Raw genomic sequence first — 21,770 nt, 5'->3', positions numbered from 1 at the left:
ATTGATTAGGGGACTTCCATGTCAGAGGCACAAAGGCTGAAGGTGCACTAGAAACCGTTACTGGCAGAGGAGTTGCTTTTGGCCTTATTAAACCAGATATGTCATGTATTGCCGCTTGTTCAGACATGTGTAGTTCATTCTCTGTAGAGGAGATACTGATGGGGGTTTGCACAGGGGAGAGGAGATGCCTTCTCAATTTAACAGATCACCAGGGCCATATGGCATCCACCCAAATGTTCTGAAGGAACTGAAATGTGAAATTGCTGGTCTCCTAGCAAAAATATGTAACGTGTCCCTCCAATCAGGCTCTGTACATGAGGGCTGTAAAATAGCCAATGTGACTCTGATTTTCAAAAAGGGATCCAGGGGGATCTGGGAAATTACAGGCCAGTCAGCTTAACTTTGGTGCTGGGTAAATTGATGGAAAGCAACTTAAGGACAAAATTGTTAAACATTTAGAAGAAAAGGCCTTGGTGAAGGAGAACCAGCATGGCTTCTGCAAGGGCAAGTCTTGCTTCACTGGAGAGACCAGCTTCACATGTACACTGATGGAATCTGAGCTGTTGGTGACTGACCAGGAGAGAGATCTTGCGGTCGTGGTGAACAGCTTGTTGAAAGTTTCGACTCGGTGCATGGCAGCTGTGAAAAAGGCTAATTCTATACTAGGAGTCATTAGGAAAGGGATTGAAAATAAAAATGTTAATATTATAATGCCCTTAGATAAATCTATGGTGCGGCCACATCTGTAGTATTGCGTATAGCTTTGACCACTGTATCTTAAGAAGGATACCGTAGAACTAGAAATGGCACAGAAGAGATCAACCAAGATTATCAGGGCCTGGAGCACCTTCCTTATGAGGCTAGGCTACAGCATCTGGAGCTCTTTACCTTGTAAAAGAGGTGACTAAGGGGAGACATGATCGAGGTGTATTAAATTATGCATGGAGTGGAGAGGATGGATAGAGAGAAATTTTTCTCTTTTACACACAACACTAGGGTCCTCTCATAAAACTGAAGGTTGGGAAATTTAGGACCAACAAGAGGAAGTACTTTCTCATACAGCACATAATGTATGGAATTATTTGCCATGGGATGTAGTGATGGCCACCAGCTTGGATGGCTTTAAAACGGGCTTAGACAAATTCATGGAGGACAGGTCTATCAATGGCTACTAGTCTGGTGGCTGTGGGCCACCTCCAGCCACAGAGGTGTGATGCCTCTCAATACCAGTTGCAGGGGAGCAAAAGCAGGAGAGAAGGCATGCACATACCTCTTGCCTGTGTGCTCCCCAGAGGCAACTGGTGGGCCACTATGTGAAATAGGATTCTGGACTAGGTAGGCCTTGGGCCTGATCCTGCAGGGCTATTCTTATGTTCTTATAGAAGTGGGGTGGGAAGGAGCAAGATTGACAGCTGAGTCACCTTCAGTTTGCCAGAGGACACATCTATCATTTCAATTGTGAAGCCATCTTTTGCAATCTGTAAGTAAATAATTTGAACTACATGTTTTATTTGCAGTTCATCTCATCTATGGGGAGGAAGATGAACATTTTGCCTTATTGGTTCCCACAACAATGCAGTAAAATCAGGATATTTATTTCAGTCTGCACACAATGTTTGGATACTGAAGGATAGCATTTGCCCCAGATTACCTAGTGGGTGCCAATGAATGGGTTAATGTCATACCCCTTTGGAGTTACTGTATTTGGAGTTACGTCCAAATACAGCATACTATACACTTTCTAGCAAGTACACACAGGACTGTAACTTACATTGAAGTAAAAATCCTTGCTCAATATCAAATGAAGCCCTAAATACAAATGATATTTGACAACTGCTGTGCAGTTCACATTCATAGGAATGTCATAGGAAGTGGCCAGAACATGCTGCCTTCTTTCAGTTATTGAAACAGAATAATTATCATCGGGAGGCAAATCCCTTTTCTGACTCCACAAACATTTGCAGAGATCTCTAAGGGCACTTGGGAGAATAGGGAAAAAGCAGTGGCAGGGGCCCAGCATGGGCTTAAGGTGAGGTCTGTGCCACAGCACTGTTTACCCACCAGCCAATGAGTTGGAAGTGTCCCAACCTCTTAGCAGCAAGGACTATAGACCCCCCGCCCCATAGTACTAGAGCATGTAGAGTGCAGGAATGGGACTGTCAGCAATGATGATATCTATATAGCATGCAGAGGCTGAGAAGAATAAAGGGAGTGAGATGGAGGCCTGGGAGGCACCGAGCCAGCCCCAAGAGGAAGCTGCCGAGGAAACAGAAGAGAAACAGGGTACTTCCAAAGGGGTGGCTAAGAGACAAGGACAGGAGCAAAGAAAACTGTGAGGTGGCTATCTGTTCAAAGAAACTAAATACAACACTGATGCTATGGGGAGGGGCCATAGCTCAATGGTAGAGCACATACTTTCAATGCAGAAGGCCCAGGTTCAATGCCTGGCATATCCAGTTTAAAAGGATCGCATTCTAGGTGATGAGAAAGACCCCTGCCCGAACCCCTGCAGTCAGAATAGACAATTATGGACTAGATGAACCAAAAGTCTGACTCAGTACAAGGTGACATTGCCATTGGCTTTGATTCTACCTTCTGCTTTTTTGTTTTTTTAAAAGGAGCAGTCACACTGGATAATGCAGCACAATAAATAAACACTGAATTAAATGAAAATCTATCAAATGAAAATCTCAAACGAATCTCCTCAAAAGCAAGCAAATATTGACCATCTCTAGGAATGGTATTATTATTCATCCTACATAATTAGTGTTAGCAATCAATTTATTGAATTAGATAAATTATCTATTTATCTAGCTATCTTATTTCTATACCATCTGATATGTATATCTCTAGGCAGTGTTTTTAGAATTTAGTTGTTTTTAGAATTAGTTGTTCTTATATTTTTTTGCATTTTATGCAAACCACCTATAAGTATTTTATTAGGCAGTTATAAATCCTGTCTTTTTGCCAATAAAGTTAATATATTCAGAGGACCCTAATTCAATAAAATCATTCAAGACTCCTCTAAAGTTAAAGCAACACCATCATGAAATTGGTATCAAACTACACCATTTTATACCATTTGACAATATCACTATAACTCATCATCAAATAACATCACAGCAAACCAATGAGGCACAAGAATAAGTTTCTGCATGGTTTAATGTCTTGAGTTTCATACAGAATTTTAGGCCTAATATTTATCAGCAGGATCTCGTGTAGCATTGTTGTTTTCCATTCGCACTATCTTTCTGGACATCAACCGGTTTCCCTGAATAAAACATGCTTCAAAAATAGAACATTTTCAGTCTGTCAGCAATATTTCAACATGCTAAGCAGAACGCTTTTTGTGCCAAACAGTTTGACACAAATGAGCAATATTCTCATTTTAGCGACACAAAAGCTGTGCACATTCTTTCCAACAAGCAACCAATTACTCACACTTGAGTCAAAGCTGCAGACACTGATTGCATCTTCATCCTGGGTGCTCTGTTTGCGTTTCTTCTGGAAAACAAGGAAAAAAAGAGCTTGCAGCTTAGCAGAAGACAATATAAGAGAATACTGCACTATAATATAAACAAAGGCCTTTCTGGAGACCATCTGTATTCTTTATTTGGAAAGGCCTTTTCAAATAAAAAATACAAGTGGTCTCTAAGAAGATTCATACTCTGTGTGCATCCACAACATTTCTTTCACAGTTAGCCTTTCAAGAGATGCCCCTACTGAACACCAAAACTCTTTAGTTCAAAAAGCAGTTTTAGGAGGGAAAACAGACAAAAACAAAACCCACACACTAGCAACACTTCAGTTGTTGTCTCACCAAATTCCACCACCCCGCTTTTTAAATTCAGAGTTTAAAGAGCAGCTTGGAAGTTATGCAGGGTCACCTCTGAAAGACTAACATTGAAAAACTGTGAGTATGCATGCAATGTGTGCATCCTTCTGGATCCTACTCTAAAGGTTCAAACAATTCACCATCCTGCTGTGTTGCAAGGTGAAAGGCAATTATTCACTTAGTTCGGTTCTTCATTTTCGTCACTGACTCACACAAAGATTCACATGACAGTTTCCAGTCAGTCTTGGAAGAAGCAGATTATCTGGACCCATTTCAAACCAGCTTTTGGGCTGGCTATGAGTTGGAGATTGCCTTGGTCGGCCTGATGGATGATCTCCAATTAGGAATCAACAGGGGAAGTTTGACCCTGTTGGTCCTCTTGGATCTCTTGGTGGCTTTTGATACCATCAGCCATGGAATCCTTCTGGGCCAGCTGAGGGAATTTGGGGGTGGGAGGCAATGAACTTAAAACAGTGGTACATATGCTAGTAACATCCAGGCTTAACTACTGCAATGCACTCTATATTGGGCTGTCTTTGTACGTAGTTCGGAGACCCCAACTCCACAGAATGTGGCAGCCAGGTTGGTCTCTGGGGCCACCCATAGATACCTCATTATGCTTATTTTAAAATAACTACACTAGCTGCCAATTAATTTCCAGGCAAAATACAAAGTGCTGATTATCACCTACAAAGCCCTGAATGGCTTGGACCCAGGTTACCTAAGACAGCGCCTTCTTCTTCATGAACCCTGCCTCCTATTAAATCATTGGGGGAGGTCCAGCTGTGGTTGCCATCGGCTGTCTTGGTGGGGACCCAAAAGTTGGTCTTCTCTAGGGTTGCCCCGGGACTCTTGAACACACTCCCAAATGATATCAGAATCTCATCTCTGGTTATTTTAAAACAACTTTTGGAAACACATCTGCTTTATCAGGCTTTTAGCTTATGATATTTTCCAGTTTTAACTTTTTATTTATGTTATCTTTAATCTGTTTCATATTATTTTTAGGTTTGGGTTATGATATGATTAGATAGTAAACTGTCTTGAGATTTTATATAATGTTGCCAGACAGCCCAATTTCAGGGTATCCCAGAGAACACACCTCTACCTCTATTATGCTAGCTAGAGGAGTATATAGCCTGAGACTGCGGGATAATAGTCCCTATGATCATAGTCCCAAACCTTGCCTAGGTTTGGCAAGACCCACAGCTGGTCACTCAGCATGAGCAAAGCATGAGGCAGCGTGCCCCAAGGTCAGAATATCAAAGAGTGAATGAGATGCCCACACCCCTCTCTTTCACAAGAGGAAACACTAGCCAGCGAGCAGACTACATTTCAAAAGGTGAATTAACCAAGAAAGGAATCCTCCCTTTCATGGGAGATAACAGTGAAGCACTCCTCAAAAGACACAAAGATAATCAGTGCATTTCCTAACCTTCTTTGAACCAACAACTTAGCTGGCAAGGACTCAGGGAAATGAGCGCATCAAAATTGGAGATGTGCAATCTACACACCTGGAGGGAGGCATCCTGTTCTTTAGATAGTCAGCCCAGGAGCTCTATTCAATATGTACATCGCACTTGCATGGCTTCCACTTGCCTTTATTGGGCAAGCTACCCTCAGAGTGATTTTTGAGTGGCAATAGTTTTCTTTGTCTTTCATGGAATCTGCCATCCCCGGGGTAGGCAGAATGGCCTCAGGGCATGTTTTAAGATATATAGATTAGGGATGTGCATGATAAATTTTCGGCATGGCAGGGGTAGAGCTTTAAGGGCGGGGGAGAGTGTACTCACCCCCCCGCCGCATTTCCCCCGCCGGCGCTCTCCAAATTTTAAGCCCCTCGGGGCGGCAGCGTTCCTCCCTGCCGCCCCGTTCCCCCCGTCGGCCGGAAGTGGCTGGAAGTCCCGAGCGTGCGTGCGCCCGTTGTGCGCGCACGCACAGCGGGCGCACGCGCACTCGGGACTTCCGGCCACTTCCAGCCGACGGGGGGAACGGGGCGGCAGGGAGGAACGCTGCCGCCCCGAGGGGCTTAAAATTTGGAGAGCGCCGGCGGGGGAAATGCGGCGGGGTGTGTGTGAGTACACTCTCCCCCGCCCTTAAAGCTCTACCCCCGCCGGCGCCGAATCGCCGAATCAGCCCCCACACCCGAAACGTTTCGGAGGCCTTTACAATGGCCTCCGAAACATTTCGGGCACAAGCCTAATATAGATACCTCTGGACAAAGCACATGCTCTCAGAATCTGTTTGGATCACTGTCTTATGGACTCTCATACAAGCAGGTGGTAGCCCTTTGCTCCTCGCTTCTTTCCTGCTTCTCTCTGCTTGTCTAATGGCAGAGAGGCCAACCAGCATGCAACGAACACACCAACTTAAACAGGAAATGATAGGTAAACTAACCTCTTGCCCTTTCTAAACCTCCTCCCTCCCCCTCTTTTCAGACTCCTCGCTTTCGAGCACTTTCTATGGCATGCCTTAAGCCTGGCTTCGGTCAAGCGACTGAGCCAAGCCGATCAATCTTTAATTAGAACTTCAAGCTAAATTGTTGTTATCTATACTTTTGCCTAAGATATATTACCTTGCCTAACTGAACTCTTATATTCTGTACCTCCATATACCCTTAATAACACTTTTTGATTGTATTTCAGCCTCCTCATCTTTTCCAAAACATCAAATTTGATACTGGAACCAAATTGCTCCCTCTAGTCAAGCTAATTCCCCACGCTAAGCCAAAAGCATAGTTCAAGTGTCTAGCCGGCACTCCGAGGCAGTTCTGGTAACAATAGGACAGTATACAAAAGTAACAAACAAACAAACAAACAAACACTTCATTCACAAACATAAATAAGTAAATACACTAATCACATTATATTGCCGCCATCCCAGCACTCCCCCTCCCTCCAGCCTACACACTGGCAGGGTGTCTCCCAGCTGCCCCTCTGTGGCACCAGCACATACATTTATTTATTTATTTTATTTTTTAACATTTATATCCCATTATTCCTCCAAGGAGTTCAGAGAGGTGTACACAAATGGCATCTGCACATGTGTGGTGGCCATTTGTGTGGCCATCATAGACATAGTTTTAATCACTGGTGAGATACGGGACTTAAATTATATAAACAAAATGTGTAACATATTAAGTAAATCCACAATTTTTCAATCAGGTGTTAAAGAATCAAGTTTAAAAGGAGACATAAATAAGAAAGAGCCTGAAGGGATTGGTTAAATGGCAAGTCTTAGTTCTACTCTTTACTTTGTTGTTATGCTGGTCAAAGACCAAAATAAAGACTTGACTTGACTAGTTCTACTCCCTATCAAACCCAGATTCCCTTTCTTCCCTGAAGCCACCTTAACTTTTAAAAAAAGCATAACGCAGACCTTATTTTTAATGCCTTCCAGTTAGCTGTTGGTTACAGTTATAACTGAAGATCCCGTGGCAGGTTTTCAGTTGCCGGCTGCCTGGATAAGGAGTTTGGGCTTCCTGAAGGCATCTTGAATGAAGCCACCAATCTGATCCCCCTCAGCCTTCCTCAGAGATCAGCTCTAATGTGTCTGTCTTTCCACTCTCTTCCCTGGGCCATGTTTTTTTCCGCAGCACTTCCCAGTTTCACCTCAGGCTCACCCTGACGAACTGTTCAAAACAACCCTATTCCCTTGGAATCTTCAGTCAGAGCTAGCCAATCATAGTCTAGTTATAACTCATTAAACTGATTGACCAATATCTTCTGCTGTGGAGTTCTTCCATTGGTCTATTCAGGATGTCACTAAACCCTTAAGTTTTTAACCAAGAACCAGAACCAGTCAGCAAGTAAACAAACCCTTCAATAATTCCCAATGTATCTACTCTGGTTCACCCAGAGAACAAATATAAAATATAGCCATCTACCAATACTATCATCTATATATATATATTTCTCCTAGGTGTGTCTGGGGAAAATGCGTCCCGGCAGCCCAGCTGATTGGCTGGGCTGTGGAGACGCCTGATTGGCTGGCACACCCAGGAGGAGGAGAATTGGCCGGCCCACGCTGGCGGGCCTGGTGGTAGCCGCAGACTCTAGTGAGCAAGAGAGGCAGGTGTGGGGGGAGAGACAGAGCAAGCGAGAAAGGCGCGGGGGGAGAGACAGTGCGAGCGAGAGAGGCGTGGGGGAGAGACAGCGCGAGCGAGAGAGGCATGGTGGGGGGAGAGACAGAGCGAGCGAGAGAGGTGCCGAGGGGGGAGAGAGAGAGAGCGAGAAGGGCGGTGTGGGGGGGCAGAGCGAGCGAGAGAGCTGTTGTGGGGGGGACAGAGCGAGTGAGAAAGCTGTGGGAGGACCAGCCAAACAAATTCTCCCAACTAACCCCAAAAAGGAAGTGAACTACCGCACAGATGCTCTGTGCGGGTTCAGCTAGTATGAAATATACTGTCACAGGAGAAATTGCACCCCCCCACACACACACACACTCCTTATGTGTGTGCACACTTCTACACACATCCTTAATCTCAATCACACAAATTCAAAAGCATTTCTCATTTTATTTGCACATACATCTAGAACCTCTTCACCCTCTCTATAGTCAGATTAATTCATTTCTGGTCCCTACAGTTGCTTTCTGTGGGGGCGTGTGTGCATGCTCCTCCTCTTTCCCCCATCCACTCTGTAAAACATGGATTTCAGCTATATCTGCAATAGCTAAAAATCCATTATTATTATTATTATTATTATTATTATTATTATTATTATTATTATTATTATTAAAGTGGTGGGAAATCACACACAAATAGGGCCACTGGGCATGCAATTAAGGGGATTATTGGCCCACTTTGTGTGAGCTAGGTTAATATTACTTCAAAATAACTATCAATACCTATTATTCCACTGAAAATATGTGCATATATCAGCTCTGATAAATAAGACCATTACAGTCATCCACTCAGTTTGATGTGACTAATTTTTTATAACAATAAAGATAATATGGTTGATTGCAAGATGTCTACATTTTGAATGCTGTACTATTAAAATGTGCACCACTATAATAGTAACACCACGACTGTAATGTATTGTATCATATGTGTATTTTGCACGTCTTCCAAGAAGCTCAGGGCATTTTTCATATGTAAAATGTTTTATCTTGCTTTTTTCCTATAAATTGGGAAAATGGGATAGCCATGTTGGTTGTTTTCCTAGAGCAGGGATTCAGAGGCTTGTGGTTGGCTTTGCTATGCCTTGCCATAGGCCATGTTCCTTGTGTTTCCATTAAGGAACCAAGGACTTCAGCCATGTTTCAGCCAGGCTTCAGTTTTGAACCACTTTCTTTGTCACCTTAAGATAACTGCCTCCTAATCCAAAGGCACCCAGATCAGGAAGCAAGTAAAATTGCTTTTCATTTATACTTGTTTTCAAGTTCCATCCTGATCTTTATTTGCCTCTAAACTCTGTTCCTTTTTATTGTAATGAAACTTTTTAAAAAGCTTTTTTATTATAAACTTGGAGTGAGCTGGACTTTATACTGTGTGAGCCCTACCTGTGCACCATTTTTGTTACTTACAGTATTAATTAATTTTTATCATCATCATCATCATCATCATCATTATTATTATTATTATTATTTGAGGGATTTCCCTTAGGCTTGGTTAGTTTATGTGTCTGAGCATTACCTACCTTGTTTAAGGGAGTCCAAGGCAGTCAACCTGCCTGGAAATGGTTGGTGGTGGCAGTGAAAACTCAAGGGGAAGAGAAAGAAAAACAACACTGCCCATACTGATTCTCTATGGCTTGTATTTTAAGCCCATTTAAAAAACAAAGTCTTTCTTTGCAACACATGGATGAATCACTCTGCAAAAGTCATATTTATAGCTACCAAGACAGTGTGTGTGTGTGTGTGTGTGTGTGTGTGTGTGTGTAGAGAGAGAGAGATAAAGATAAAGATATAAGAAAGATATCCAGTTACATTTTTAAAAGTACTTTAATTACAGGAATTAAAATAATGAGACATCGGAAAAGGAAGCATAGGTTAGCATCATCACTGGGTTCCACTGGGACAGGAAATGTAATGCTGTATCACAAAGACAAGCATGGTTTCCTGTGATGCAGACAAAAGCACAGAAAATTCACAGCAAAGGACTGCTACCTTCAGTTCTGCTGCCAAGCTACCCAAAGAATTAAAATATATCACCTATCCTCTTATCTTGTCTATTTCCCCATCTATTCAAGAAAAAAACTCTTTTACATACATAGAGAAGAGAGTCTTGTGCCACCTTAAAGTATAACAAAAATAGACTAATCCGATGGGTTGCAGCAGCAACCTCATAAGTAGCTGTGGTTTTCTATTTGGAAACCATCTTTTTATTATTATTATTTTACATCTTATATCCCGCTGTTCCTCCAAGGAGCCCAGAGCGGTGTACTACATATTTAAGTTTCTCCTCACAACAACCCTGTGAAGTAGGTTAGGCTGAGAGAGAAGTGACTGGCCCAGAGTCACCCAGCAAGTATCATGGCTGAATGGGGATTTGAACTCAGGTCTCCCCGGTCCTAGTCCAGCATTCTAACCACTACACCACACTGGCTCTTCTACCAATGCTACACAGTTTACCTTCATATTGGCCCAGTTCAGAAGTATGAATATGATGAATATATTTATATACCGCTTTTCAACAAAAGCTCCCAAAGTGGTTTACATAGATAAACAAACAAACCATGGTTTAGAAATACATGAACAAGAAATACATGAACAAATACATGTTACTGGGAATGGCCATTTTTTATACACACACCCCGCACCCCTACAGGAAGCAGAATGTGCAAGCCCATTATGAAACTTTAAAGGCTCCTTTAGCATTACATCTGAATCAGGTCACTCTTTTAGAGACAAATTGAGTAAAGTAACTATTGACTGAATTGGATTTAATTGGGAAATTAAATACTGGGGTTTTTTAGAGGATGAGGAAGGTATTAAAGCATATTTATGAATGGGAAGGATGCCCTAATTTTTTTTTATTTCTTCGCAACTGCCACATTGGCAAAATTTAACAGGGAAAATTAAGTTAGACAACAAAATATTCTTAACAGGAAATGGGTGTACTTGCATGGAATGCTTAGAAAAGTTTTGTTTGAAAACTAGTGTTCTTTATTTAACCTTCTTCCCTGTTTTGGAAGGGAAGGGAAAGTACAGGTACTATAGAATATAGCAGATGATTACAGTTGATGAAATCTGTTTCCTGGTTTGCTACAGATTCCTCAAACAAAATTCATAGGCAAAATGTGTCTAATTCTTCTTCTTCTTCCTTCCACCATTATGGACAAATGCTTTAATACACACATCTGTTTTGACTGTTTGTTGTGAAATCTCCAAGGTAACCAACTCAATCTCCAAATGCATATCTTAACAGCAAAAATAATCTACAAACTAAATTTCTGTGTTACTCGTGCTGTGTGTGAAAGACAGTAGTGTGAAAACCTGCATTCCAGTTGGAGAGCCAATTGGGATGAAGATATTCTACCGGTTCTGGATGGGATTGCACACCCCTTGAAGGAGCAAGTATGCAGCTTGGTGGTATTGATGGATCTGGCTTTGCTTTTAGAAGCTCAGGTGGAGGCAGTGGCCAGGGGTGCCTTTGCACGGCTTTGGCTAGTGCAACAGCTACTAGCTGGCGCACTAGTCCCTTTCTTGAGGAGGCAGATCTGGCCACTGTGACCCACACCTTAGTCACATCACAGCTGGATTACTGTAACATGCTCTACATGGGGCTGCCCTTGAAAAATATTTGGAAACTGCAGCTAGTGCAAAATGTAGCAGCTAGGATTTTATCTAGAGCTGCCCGCTGAAATCACATCACACCCATTTTGAAAGAGCTGCACTGGCTGCAAATTTGTTTTTGGGTCCAATTCAAGGTGCTGGTTTTGACCTTTAAAGCCCTTAATGGTTTGGGCCCTGGTTACCTGAGGGACCTCCTGCTCCCAAGGGTTGCTGCCTGCTTGATGAGGTCATTTGAAGGGGCTCTGCTCTGGGTGCTGACAATGAGAGGCCCGGCTGTCGTGCACGCAGGACAGGGCCTTCTCTGTTGCCCCAGACTCTGGAATGCTCTCCCAGTAGCCATTCGCTCCTCAGTCTCCACCACAGTTTTTAGAAAGAGTATTCAATCGTGGCTTTTTACTCAGGCTTTTACATGATGGTCTCTTCTGCTGTTGCTTTGTATTTTGTATGATTATATTGTCTTTGTATTTTAAATCTTTTCCGTCACATCTGTTTTTATATTTTTAGCTTAATATTTTACTTGTTGCAATTTTTATAGTCTTGTTTTAATTTTTTTATGTGAACCGCCTTGAGGTTGTTTTAATGAAAGGCGGTATATGTTTAACAATAAATAAATAACCAAATAAAAATTTGATCAAGATAGTCTTTAGTTTAACCTGCTGCTGGAGGCAATCACCTCACCTCACCTCGCCTCATGAACGGACTGCCCCTGCTAGTGCTAAACAGCACCCCTGACCCTATTACCTGAGACTGGTGGTGGACATCTTATTGGATGCCATCTCTGCAAGCTCACTTAGCAATAGCTGCTGTGGATTTCAAGTTGACTTAATGTAAACTGGGCTTAGCATCAACAGCTCTGTAAAAGGCCAGCTCCATGCTTGGAAACATTAGGAAGGAATTTTAAAATAAAACTGCTAATATTATAAACAAAACTATGGTGCAGACACATTTGGAGTACTGTGTGCAGTTCTGGTCACCATACCTTAAGAAGAACATTGTAGAACTGGAAAAGGTGCAGAAGAGAGCAACCAAGATGATCAAGGGCCTAGAGCACCTTCCTTATGAGGCAAGATACCTCATAACACCTATGGCTTTTTAGTTTAGAAAAAAGAGACAACTGACATGATAGAGGTCTATAAAATCATTTGTGGTGTGGTAAAAGTTGATATAGATAAATTTTTCTCCCTCATGCATTAATACTAGAACCAGGGGTCATTGCATGAGAATGATTGCCAAGAAATTTAGGAACAACAAAATGAAGTACAGTGCCCCCCCACACACACAATGCATAATCAACCTATGGAATTCTCTGCCACAAGATGTGCTAACAGCCAACAGCCTGGATGACTTTAAGAAGGGTTTAGATAAATTGATGGAGGACAGGTCTATCAATGGCTACTACTCTATAGACCACCTCCAGCCTCAGAGGCAAGATGCCTCTAAATACCAGTTGCAAGGGAGCAACTGGGAACTGAAAATCCAAGGGAGGGCAAGATAAATTAACAAACACAACATTAAAAAGTGTATTTAAAAATCATCCTGCATCTGAAAGATTTACACAATTTAACAGCAGCAGCAAAGGCTTGGTGGAAAAAGGAAAGTTTTCAGAAACCACTTGCTAAAGGAATTGAACATGCTGGTCATATCTCATTGAAGAGGGTGTGGCAAAAAGCAGCACATAATTATACAAATAGATACTGTACTCACATGCAATCAGAGAAAACACTTAAGAGATTAAGGATTGGCAATGCTGTTAGGAATTGCCCTATATGGTCCCATGCTACTAAGTTTACATAAAGATTATTTTTTAGGATTCTTACAAAACTAAAGACAGACATTTTACTACACCTCTGTGTAGTACATAAATGTACAGTACTCGTTTTGGGGGATGGGGAAGAGCAACTTCCCTACATCTTGGCCACTCTGGAACCTACTTTTAAGAATTAAAACTGCCATGCTTTAAAAAAAAAATACTATTTATACAAGCACAATAGTGTCTGTATAATTAAGGTGAGGACTAGAAAAAGCAACTATTACAACTAATTGTATTATTATCTATTACAACTTCTGCTAAGTCACAAAAATCTGCCTTACCTGATGATGCACACAAAAGCAACAGCACCCCATGAGATACATGCACTGAATCCAGACTTCAAGGGTGCATAATCTACAGTATAACCCTTGCAACTAAAAGTGTGTGTCTCACGTCAAGGCCCTACATTTCCCCTTCAGTTTCTTTCCTGCAGCAACTCCTCCCTACATAACCATAATGCATGACAGGAAGTGGCAAAGAGCCATCTGTTAGAATGTAGAAGATCTAACAGAAGGTACAGAAGCTATCTGTACCTGTGATTGTTATCATTTACTATATAGCTAATGTACAAAGCAACTATAGAAAAGCCATAGCTAATGAAATGCTAATAAAAGAGCAACCTGCATCATTCAGCTGCAAAAAATAAAAAATAAAGATTAAGCCATTGTCTGTTTGCATTAAAAACACCAAAGGGCTTTTGTGGACTTTAGTATTCTAAACACACACATACCTGTACAATATGCTAGCAGGATAGAAATAATTAGCTTTTAATACTGATCTACATTTTGTCTTAGTGACAAAACACTCATCTCGCTTGTTTTCCTTGCCAGTGAAAAACTAGGTAATCCCTCCCCTGCCTGTAACACTAAAACATATTCCAAGGATAAGACTGCACAAAACATTCCAGATTGATGTTCTCTTCCAGTGCTCAGTTTCTGAAAATCTGTAAGCAGCACAACAGAATATTTATAACAATTATTTTAAGTTGTTAGTGTTTTTAGTAAGACACTTTATTATTTATTTGATTGATTGATTGATTTCTATACCGCCCTTCCAAAAATGGCTCAGGGCGGTTTACACAGAGAAATAACAAATAAATAAGATGGATCCCTGTCCCCAAAGGGCTCACAATCTAAAAAGAAACATCAGACAGACACCAGCCACAGTCACGTGAGGTACTGTGCTGGGGGTGAATAGGGCCAGTTACTCTCCCCCTGCTAAATAAAGAGAATCACCACATTAAAAGGAGCCTCTTTGCCAAGTTAACAGAGGTGTCAGAAGGACTTTAGAATTTATTCCTTTTTATTAAGAGTATTTATTTTCTTTAAAGTTAGTGACAGTTGTGTTAAAAGGTGTTAAAATGCAAGAAGGTTAAATAGGCAACCCAACATTTTAAAAGTTTCAAGTGGTTATGTATTAGGGGTTGGCTATCAAGGTTACACACACCTCTTCCACAACTTTGCCACTGTACCACTTCAATCCTTATCATTGCCCTTTAGAAATTCCAAAGAGGATAGTTTTATTGGTGTTCTGATATTCTGCTCTGCTTTTATTTTTAAAAATAAAAGCCTGCTCTCATTCATGTCAACCATACTTCATGAGACTTCTCAAGAATGCAGTGAGAGAAGAAAGAACCATGAGCTTGGGGAAACAAGTAGGGCTGTTCATCAATTCACATGGAGAGGTTTTTCTTAAACATTGTTTTCTAAAACAACTTAAATGGCAAAAAGTCTCAAAACTTTAGAGTGTGCCTGAATGGAAATCTCTAAAACTATTTATTTGAAATTGAGCAGGGGAGGGAGCACCATGGTTTCAGAATGTTCTGTCATTATCTATCTATCTAACTATCTATCTATATAATTCTCTAGGCATACCCATGGCTAATCCCGCGCATGGAAGCGCTCACAAGAGTTCACGAGCAGAAGCACCTGATTAGGCAGTGGGGATTCCATATGCAGATAGTGAGGAGGAGCCTGTGAGAGCAGAAACACCATGGTGATTGGGCAGTGGGGATTCCATATGCAGATAGGCAGGAGGAGCCTGTGACACCATGGTGATTGGGCAGTGGGGATTCCATATGCAAATAGGGAGGAGGAGCCTGTGATGGTTAAGGTCAGTTGGAATACAGTTGGAATACATTAACAGTTGGAATACTGTTACTGGTCAGACGATGTTCTTGATTGGTAGAAGAGAGGAATATATATATATATATAAAAAAAAAGGATAGTGGGCAGGGGTCTGCGAAGAGAGGGGTTGTGAGGGAGGAAGGAGCCCCTTCAGGAGTAGGAGGCTGCCGTTGTGTGAATTAGATGAGGAAACAAGATCTGTTAACTCAGGAGGGGAGAGAAAGAAAAAAAGAAGGGAGGGGAAGAAAGACAGAGGGGAAGAGTGAATGGAGGAGAGAGAAAGAGAGAAAAAGAAGGAAGGGAAAGACAGAAAGAAGGAAGGGCGAGGGATGTGCCTGAGCCTGTCAGAGGTCTGAGGGGAACGAGGGGCTATGGTGGCAGCGGCGGCAAGGAAGGGCCCAGTCAACCACTGCTGCTGTTTGGGGCTACGGAGGCCACTGGCAAAGGGAGGTAGGCAAGGGATGGGCACAGGACTGTCAGCAGCCTGAGGGGAACGAATGGCTATGGCGGTGGCAGTAGGGAAGAAGGGCCCGGTCAACCGCTGCTGCTGCTGCTCCTGTGGGAGGAGCAGGAGCAGGCTCGGGTGAGGAGGTCTCTGGGGCTAGGGGGCTGCAACTTGGCCAATAGACACCAGCAATGCTGCAGCCACAACCAAGAGGGGTGAGGGGGTGGAGTAAAGGAATGGAGGAGTGACCAAGAGGGATGAGGAGGTTGGAAGCAACAGGATGCAGGAGGAGGAACAGGAGTGCAACTCAGGTGAGGGTGGAGATATCTCTGAGGTGAAGGGGGCTGTGATTGGGGGGGGCTCTGGGGTGAGGGGAGAAATCAAGTACTAGTGCGCATATGCTCTGCGTGGGTTAAGCTAGTTATTATTATTACTAAAAATATGTATATCTTGCTCCTCCATTACAATACTGCTTGGGGTGGCTCATAACAGTAAAACTAATATAAAGTTTTAAAACAACAACACAAATACAAGACAGCATAAAATAAATTAAAATAAACTCAATTAAAACAAATGAATAAAATACAAAAATAAATCCATCAATGTATCATTAAAAGATTTTAAAAGCCTCTGTAAACAGATGTGTTTGGAGTGGCAAAAAGCCCATGACAGGCTTGCGACAATCGATTTCAACTGCGCAGGCGCACTGGAGAGCCTTGCAGTTATCAAGAGCCGCTGGACTGGATGGACAGGCCCAGCAGTCACTCCAGCTGCCGCCACCACCACAGGGGGGGAGGCCTGCTCAATTCACCCCTCTGGCCGTCACCCCTCGGCCGCACACATGGCGGCTCAGCTGAAATTATAAAAGAAAAAAATGGAGGTTCAGCACAGCAGGGCAGCGGCTGGTGCAGGGTGGCTGCAGGAGGTCCCCCTGGTCATTTGGAGGCCTCCCCCAGACCTTGGAGACCACAGACCAGGTCCCCAAGGTCCGGGGGTAAGAGCGCCTCTGTCAGAAATACACAAGTTACAGATTTGCTTCCCTAAGCTATGGCTCTAATATATAAATGTAGCGAACATGGGATTTGAGATTCTACTAATCTAGCTTTCAAAGTTGTGGTTACAATCAGCAAAACCATTCATGAATCTTTCAGCAAGTTTGGTATTCAGTACCCTTGATGCAGTATCTCTCTTCACAGCTGCTGGTATATGCCTGTATTCAAACTGAACATGAATAAACAAAACAGCTGAAATGGCCATGAGGACTGGAGTGCATGTAACAATCTGAAGACACATTTTAGTGCTGCATCACTCATTTTCTACTCCAGGAATTCAAAGCGTGCAAGAGTGTAAATTGAAGAAGAAGAAGAAGAAGAAGAAGAAGAAGAAGAAGAAGAAGAAATGGCACAGAATCACAGCTAAGTCATTAAATGTGCAGGAGAAAAGACTAAGCATGACTTCAGGAAGTTAGGGATCAGCAAAAATATCCAGAGAATCAGGAGGCACTTAAAACCACATCAGCACATTGATTGTTTTGTTCCCTCCATTTGAGGCTCTACAGGAGTCTTTGCAGAATTAGAGGAGGGAGGAATGCTGTGCAAGCTCAATAAACCAGAATTGTGTGACAACATTATATATATGTGTGATGTGGAATTGTTTAATCCAAGCTTATAAAAGTGTATCAGATAAATGTATAAAAGTCAGTTTGGTTCATGTCCCTAACAGAATATAGAGCCACTAGGCTTGAAATCAATAAAACTGTTCAGTCAGGAGAAGTGTTCGAACCATGAATGTACGCCCCCTCTCAAGAATGTGAGATAAGAGGCCAGAAGTAACAAATGCCAGAACCTGTTGGGGAGATAGATATCATAGGTATGCAACTAGTCCATTAGCCAAATCCCTCACTCAAGCAAAAATAGACATCCCTGGCACCAGATACTGATATTTTATTTGATCGATTTGATTTGTATACCCCCCTTCCAAAATGGCTCAGGGCGGTTTACAGCATGATAAAAACAAGTAAAACAAGTCAACAATCAAAATCAAACTATTAAAACACAATAAAACCAATTAAACAGCTAAAATCCCTGGAAATCAGGGCAACAATTTAAAACAAGTTAAAACAGTTCATCATTTTAAACCCTGGAAGGCCAGGCCAAACAGATAGTTTTTAATACAGGGAGTAAGGTTGTCAGAAAGGCAAAATAGTAACTCATCTTCCCAGGGTCTAAGTGGAATCTCTGGAATGTGTACGTTTAATTGCCAATGACATGTATTAATTGCTTTACTGATATGCTTGTTTGCTGAAACCTATATAAACTGTCGAACTGCACAGCTTCAGTGCGCAGTACCAGCCAGATTCTCTCTGACTGTAAAAAGCTTATTTTGAGCATGCATCCTTGCTACATTTGACTTCATTCAGTCAGGCAACAAGTAAATTGCAGGAACCTGGTCTAATCCTCTTTGGTCTAATCCTGGTCTAATCCTTCGGCAAGATGCTCCATTCTCTGTTAAACTTGATGGAAGGATGAACGCAAGGGGCTGAATCAAACAAGAGGGCCCGGTTCCAGAAGATTTTTCCTGCAACACAGATAGATAGATAGATAGATAGATAGATAGATAGATAGATAGATAGATAGATAGATAGATAGATAGATAGATACACACACTCTCAGTGAGGAGGTACGAGACACAGAGGAGAGAGAGGCAGAGGGAGGTACAGACAACCAACTGACAATTCCATCCCCTAGTGAAGACGTAAAATAGTAACACCGAACACAAAAAATAAACCCACAGGAACTGCTCTATCTGGAACTCCTTTCCTCTTCCACATGTAGGTTAATTTGGAATGCCACAGAAGTATGTGCAAATGATCCCTGCTATCTGGAATTACCCAAGCCCAGCACCAGCAATGGAGAGCTGAAAAACCGGGTGTGTTTGGGAGTTTCTGTCTGTACTTTTTCATGGAAATGAACGGTTGAATATGTGAGTCTTTGTTAATACTTTTATATGGAAACAACTAGTCAGTATTTTTCATGTTGACAGTTTTTGCTTTTATGTGTGTGGTGACAAAAGCTCCTACACCAGTGACAAGTTGAAATGTTTTGCTGGTGGTAGGTGGTGGAAGAAAGGTAGGAAGGTGGTGCAAGGTAGAGTTGAAGGTAGGACTTTTCAGCTCCACCACTTAGGGAAAGAGCCACCACTAACAATGTTATACAATACAATGGAATATTTATATACCACTTTTCAACAGAAGTTCCCAAAGCGGTTTACAGACGTTACACAGAGATAGATAGATAGATAGATAGATAGATAGATAGATAGATAGATAGATAGATAGATAGATAGATAGAATGGTTCTCTGTCCCCAAAGGACTCACAATCTAAAAATGAAACATAAAATAGACACCAGCAACAGCCACTGAAGGGGTGCTCTGCTGGGGATGGATAGGTCCAGTTGCTCTCCCCCTGCTCAAAAAAGAGAATCACCACTTTTAACAAGGTGCCTCTTTGCTCAGTTAGCAGGGGACAGTGTTCTCTTCAAATTAAAAGTGTTCTGTTACCAATGCTCCCAATCAAGACCAAGTCTATAACTATTAATCTTGAAATAGGTTTTTAAAGAATACTTTAGATATTAAAACAATTCTATGTCAGTAGCTAGACAATACAAAAATCCACATCTAAAGTAGTGCCAATTGCTCCATGAGAGGAAGCTAGCTCTTCTCTGGCACTTCAAATTGCTATCTGTATGGGGAAAGGTTCAACCTATTTTCCCTTAAGTGATGGGAAATGTGTCCAAAGCTTGGGAATTTTTACTCCTATATTCACACATGCACACTCAACCTAACTGTAGAGACCCCACAGGACATAATGTATTTGGCAGACAGATTCATTTCCTGAAGATGTTACAATGGGGTATTTTCCTACATTTCAGAATTCACTGTGTTGTCAACTGCTACACAATACCCATAGGGGAAAAACAATGCTCTAACTTTTATAGCTTTTCTTAAAAGTACTTTAAAATTAGCTGAAAACTGCAATCCCCATTGGCTAACTTGATTATGACACCACTTTCTTGTTCTGCTCCGGGGCAAAAATACTGCAGCTTATTGTGCTGGGTTTTCTCTGTCATCTTCTTTGCTGCCTGTTACTAGCCATGCTCGCTGCACCATTTGGGGGGTACTTCAGTGTGCCTCTAAAACTTTGCCTTTCAGCCATGTTCTTCCCTTAGCCTGTCTGGAAGAGAAACGTGGGCTGCATTCCTGGCAAAAGGTTGTTCTGGCAAGGTGATTTCCAAGTTCACTTGCAAAGAACTGCAGTAAGCCAGACGAAATGCCCCTCTCTGATTGCATTGGAGCACAGGCAGAAAGAGATGCAGAACATACCCATTAAAATTGAAAACAGACAAAAGGGAAAGGAATGCAAGCCCTTTTCCACTTTCGATAAACCCAAGGTTGCAAGGACCACAAATTATGCAGTTGATTTCCCCACATTTGGGGAAATCGCAGGGGTCAGCACACCCACAGTGCAATGCTTCCTCCCTCCTGTTACCAAAGTTATACAAGAATATGCCAGAATAGGAACACAGGAAGCTGCCATATACAGAGTCAGGCCATAGGTCCATCTAGCTCAGTATTGTCTACCCAGACTGGCGTCATCTTCTCCAAGGTTGCAGGCAGGAATCTCTCTCAGCCCTATCTTGATGCCAGGGAGGGAACCTGGAACCTTTCTGCTCTTCCCAGAGATGCCAGGGAGGGAACCTGGAACCTTCTGCTCTTCCCAGAGTGGCTCCATCCCCCAAGGGGAATATCTTACAATGCTCACACTTCTAGTCTCCCATGCATATGCAACCAGTGTGGTGTGGACCCTGCTTAGCTAAGGGGACAAGTCATGCTTGCTACCACAAGACCAGCTCTCCTCTCCCAGACCAGCTCTCCTCTCAATGCTTGATGTGCCCTTCCCAAAAATCTATTCCAGTGAATCTGTTCCAAAAATCTATTGCTCAGGGGATCACTCTTTTCAGGAAACTTCATCTATAGGGAGCCACCTGACATGACCTAATCAATACCCAATGTTCTCACCTCATCAACAGGAACTCCTGAAGTCAGGAAATTCCTGAAGGATACCATCTACCAGTCTCCTCTAGCCTCCAGTCAATGTCTCAGGGTATGTTTTTGTCTATAAAAACTACCCTCAAACATGGAATCAAACAAATTTTTCAACAGGTCAGCAGCTCGGAAAATTGGCCGAAAATTTTCAAACAGTATCAGGGGGGCTTTATGGTCCGTCATAGGAAAAATTTTGTTCGAATGGATCCCGGGTCAGAGGATGAACTAAATTTTTCTCTTTCTCATTGGGAAGTTGAGATAGCCCTGCGTGCAGGGCAAAGTTCTGCTCCTGGGGAGGATGAGCTTAGCCATGAAATTTTACGGCATTTGCCCAAGGAATCCTTGACGGTTTTGTTGCGGTTTTACAACTTAATTTGGGGAAATGGTGTTTTGCCTGACTCTTGGAAGGGTGCTATTGTTATTCCGGTGAGTAAGCTGGGTAAGAATAGGTCTGACCCTGTATCTTATCAGCCAATAGCCTTAATTTCTTGTTTATGCAAGATTATGAAACGGATGCTGAATGAACGTTTGATGTCATTTCTTGAGAAATGCTGTCTGCTTACTGATTTTCAGAGTGGATTTTGGAGAGGTCGTAGTACATTGGACCAGGTGATTAGATTAGAGGCTTACGTCTGGAAATCCTTCTGCTCTAAGGGTTTTTTAGTTGCAATCTTTTTAGACCTGGAGAAGGCCTATGATATGGTGTGGAGGA

The 21,770-nt window shown here is 42.3% G+C and overlaps 1 protein-coding gene and 2 long non-coding RNA genes across 7 annotated transcripts in view; 2 read left to right on the top strand and 1 right to left on the bottom strand.

Annotated features, from left to right (window-relative positions):
* The window catches only part of ARHGEF3 (Rho guanine nucleotide exchange factor 3), a 245,027-nt gene that overhangs the window by 138,553 nt on the left and 84,704 nt on the right, over positions 1–21,770 (bottom strand). For all 5 annotated transcript variants that reach the window (XM_053296329.1, XM_053296326.1, XM_053296330.1 and 2 more), the window contains exon 5: positions 3,442–3,504. In XM_053296329.1, coding sequence (XP_053152304.1) covers positions 3,442–3,504 — 63 coding nt within the window. The remainder of the gene's footprint in view (positions 1–3,441; positions 3,505–21,770) is intronic.
* Positions 15,551–17,583, top strand: LOC128345031 (uncharacterized). The gene is made up of 2 exons (XR_008316215.1): positions 15,551–16,264; positions 17,150–17,583. It is a non-coding gene; the product is annotated as an uncharacterized LOC128345031 (long non-coding RNA).
* LOC128345034 (uncharacterized) overlaps positions 18,792–21,770 on the top strand; it is a 30,651-nt gene continuing 27,672 nt past the window's right edge. Inside the window, exon 1 of the long non-coding RNA XR_008316221.1 lies at positions 18,792–18,935. This is a non-coding gene — a long non-coding RNA (uncharacterized LOC128345034). The remainder of the gene's footprint in view (positions 18,936–21,770) is intronic.

This window comes from Hemicordylus capensis, chromosome 2, assembly GCF_027244095.1.
Source record: "Hemicordylus capensis ecotype Gifberg chromosome 2, rHemCap1.1.pri, whole genome shotgun sequence".
In the NCBI taxonomy this organism is placed as follows: domain Eukaryota; kingdom Metazoa; phylum Chordata; class Lepidosauria; order Squamata; family Cordylidae; genus Hemicordylus; species Hemicordylus capensis.
The sequence above is the reverse complement of the archived record's forward strand: the minus strand, read 5'-3'. Positions and strand labels throughout refer to the sequence as shown.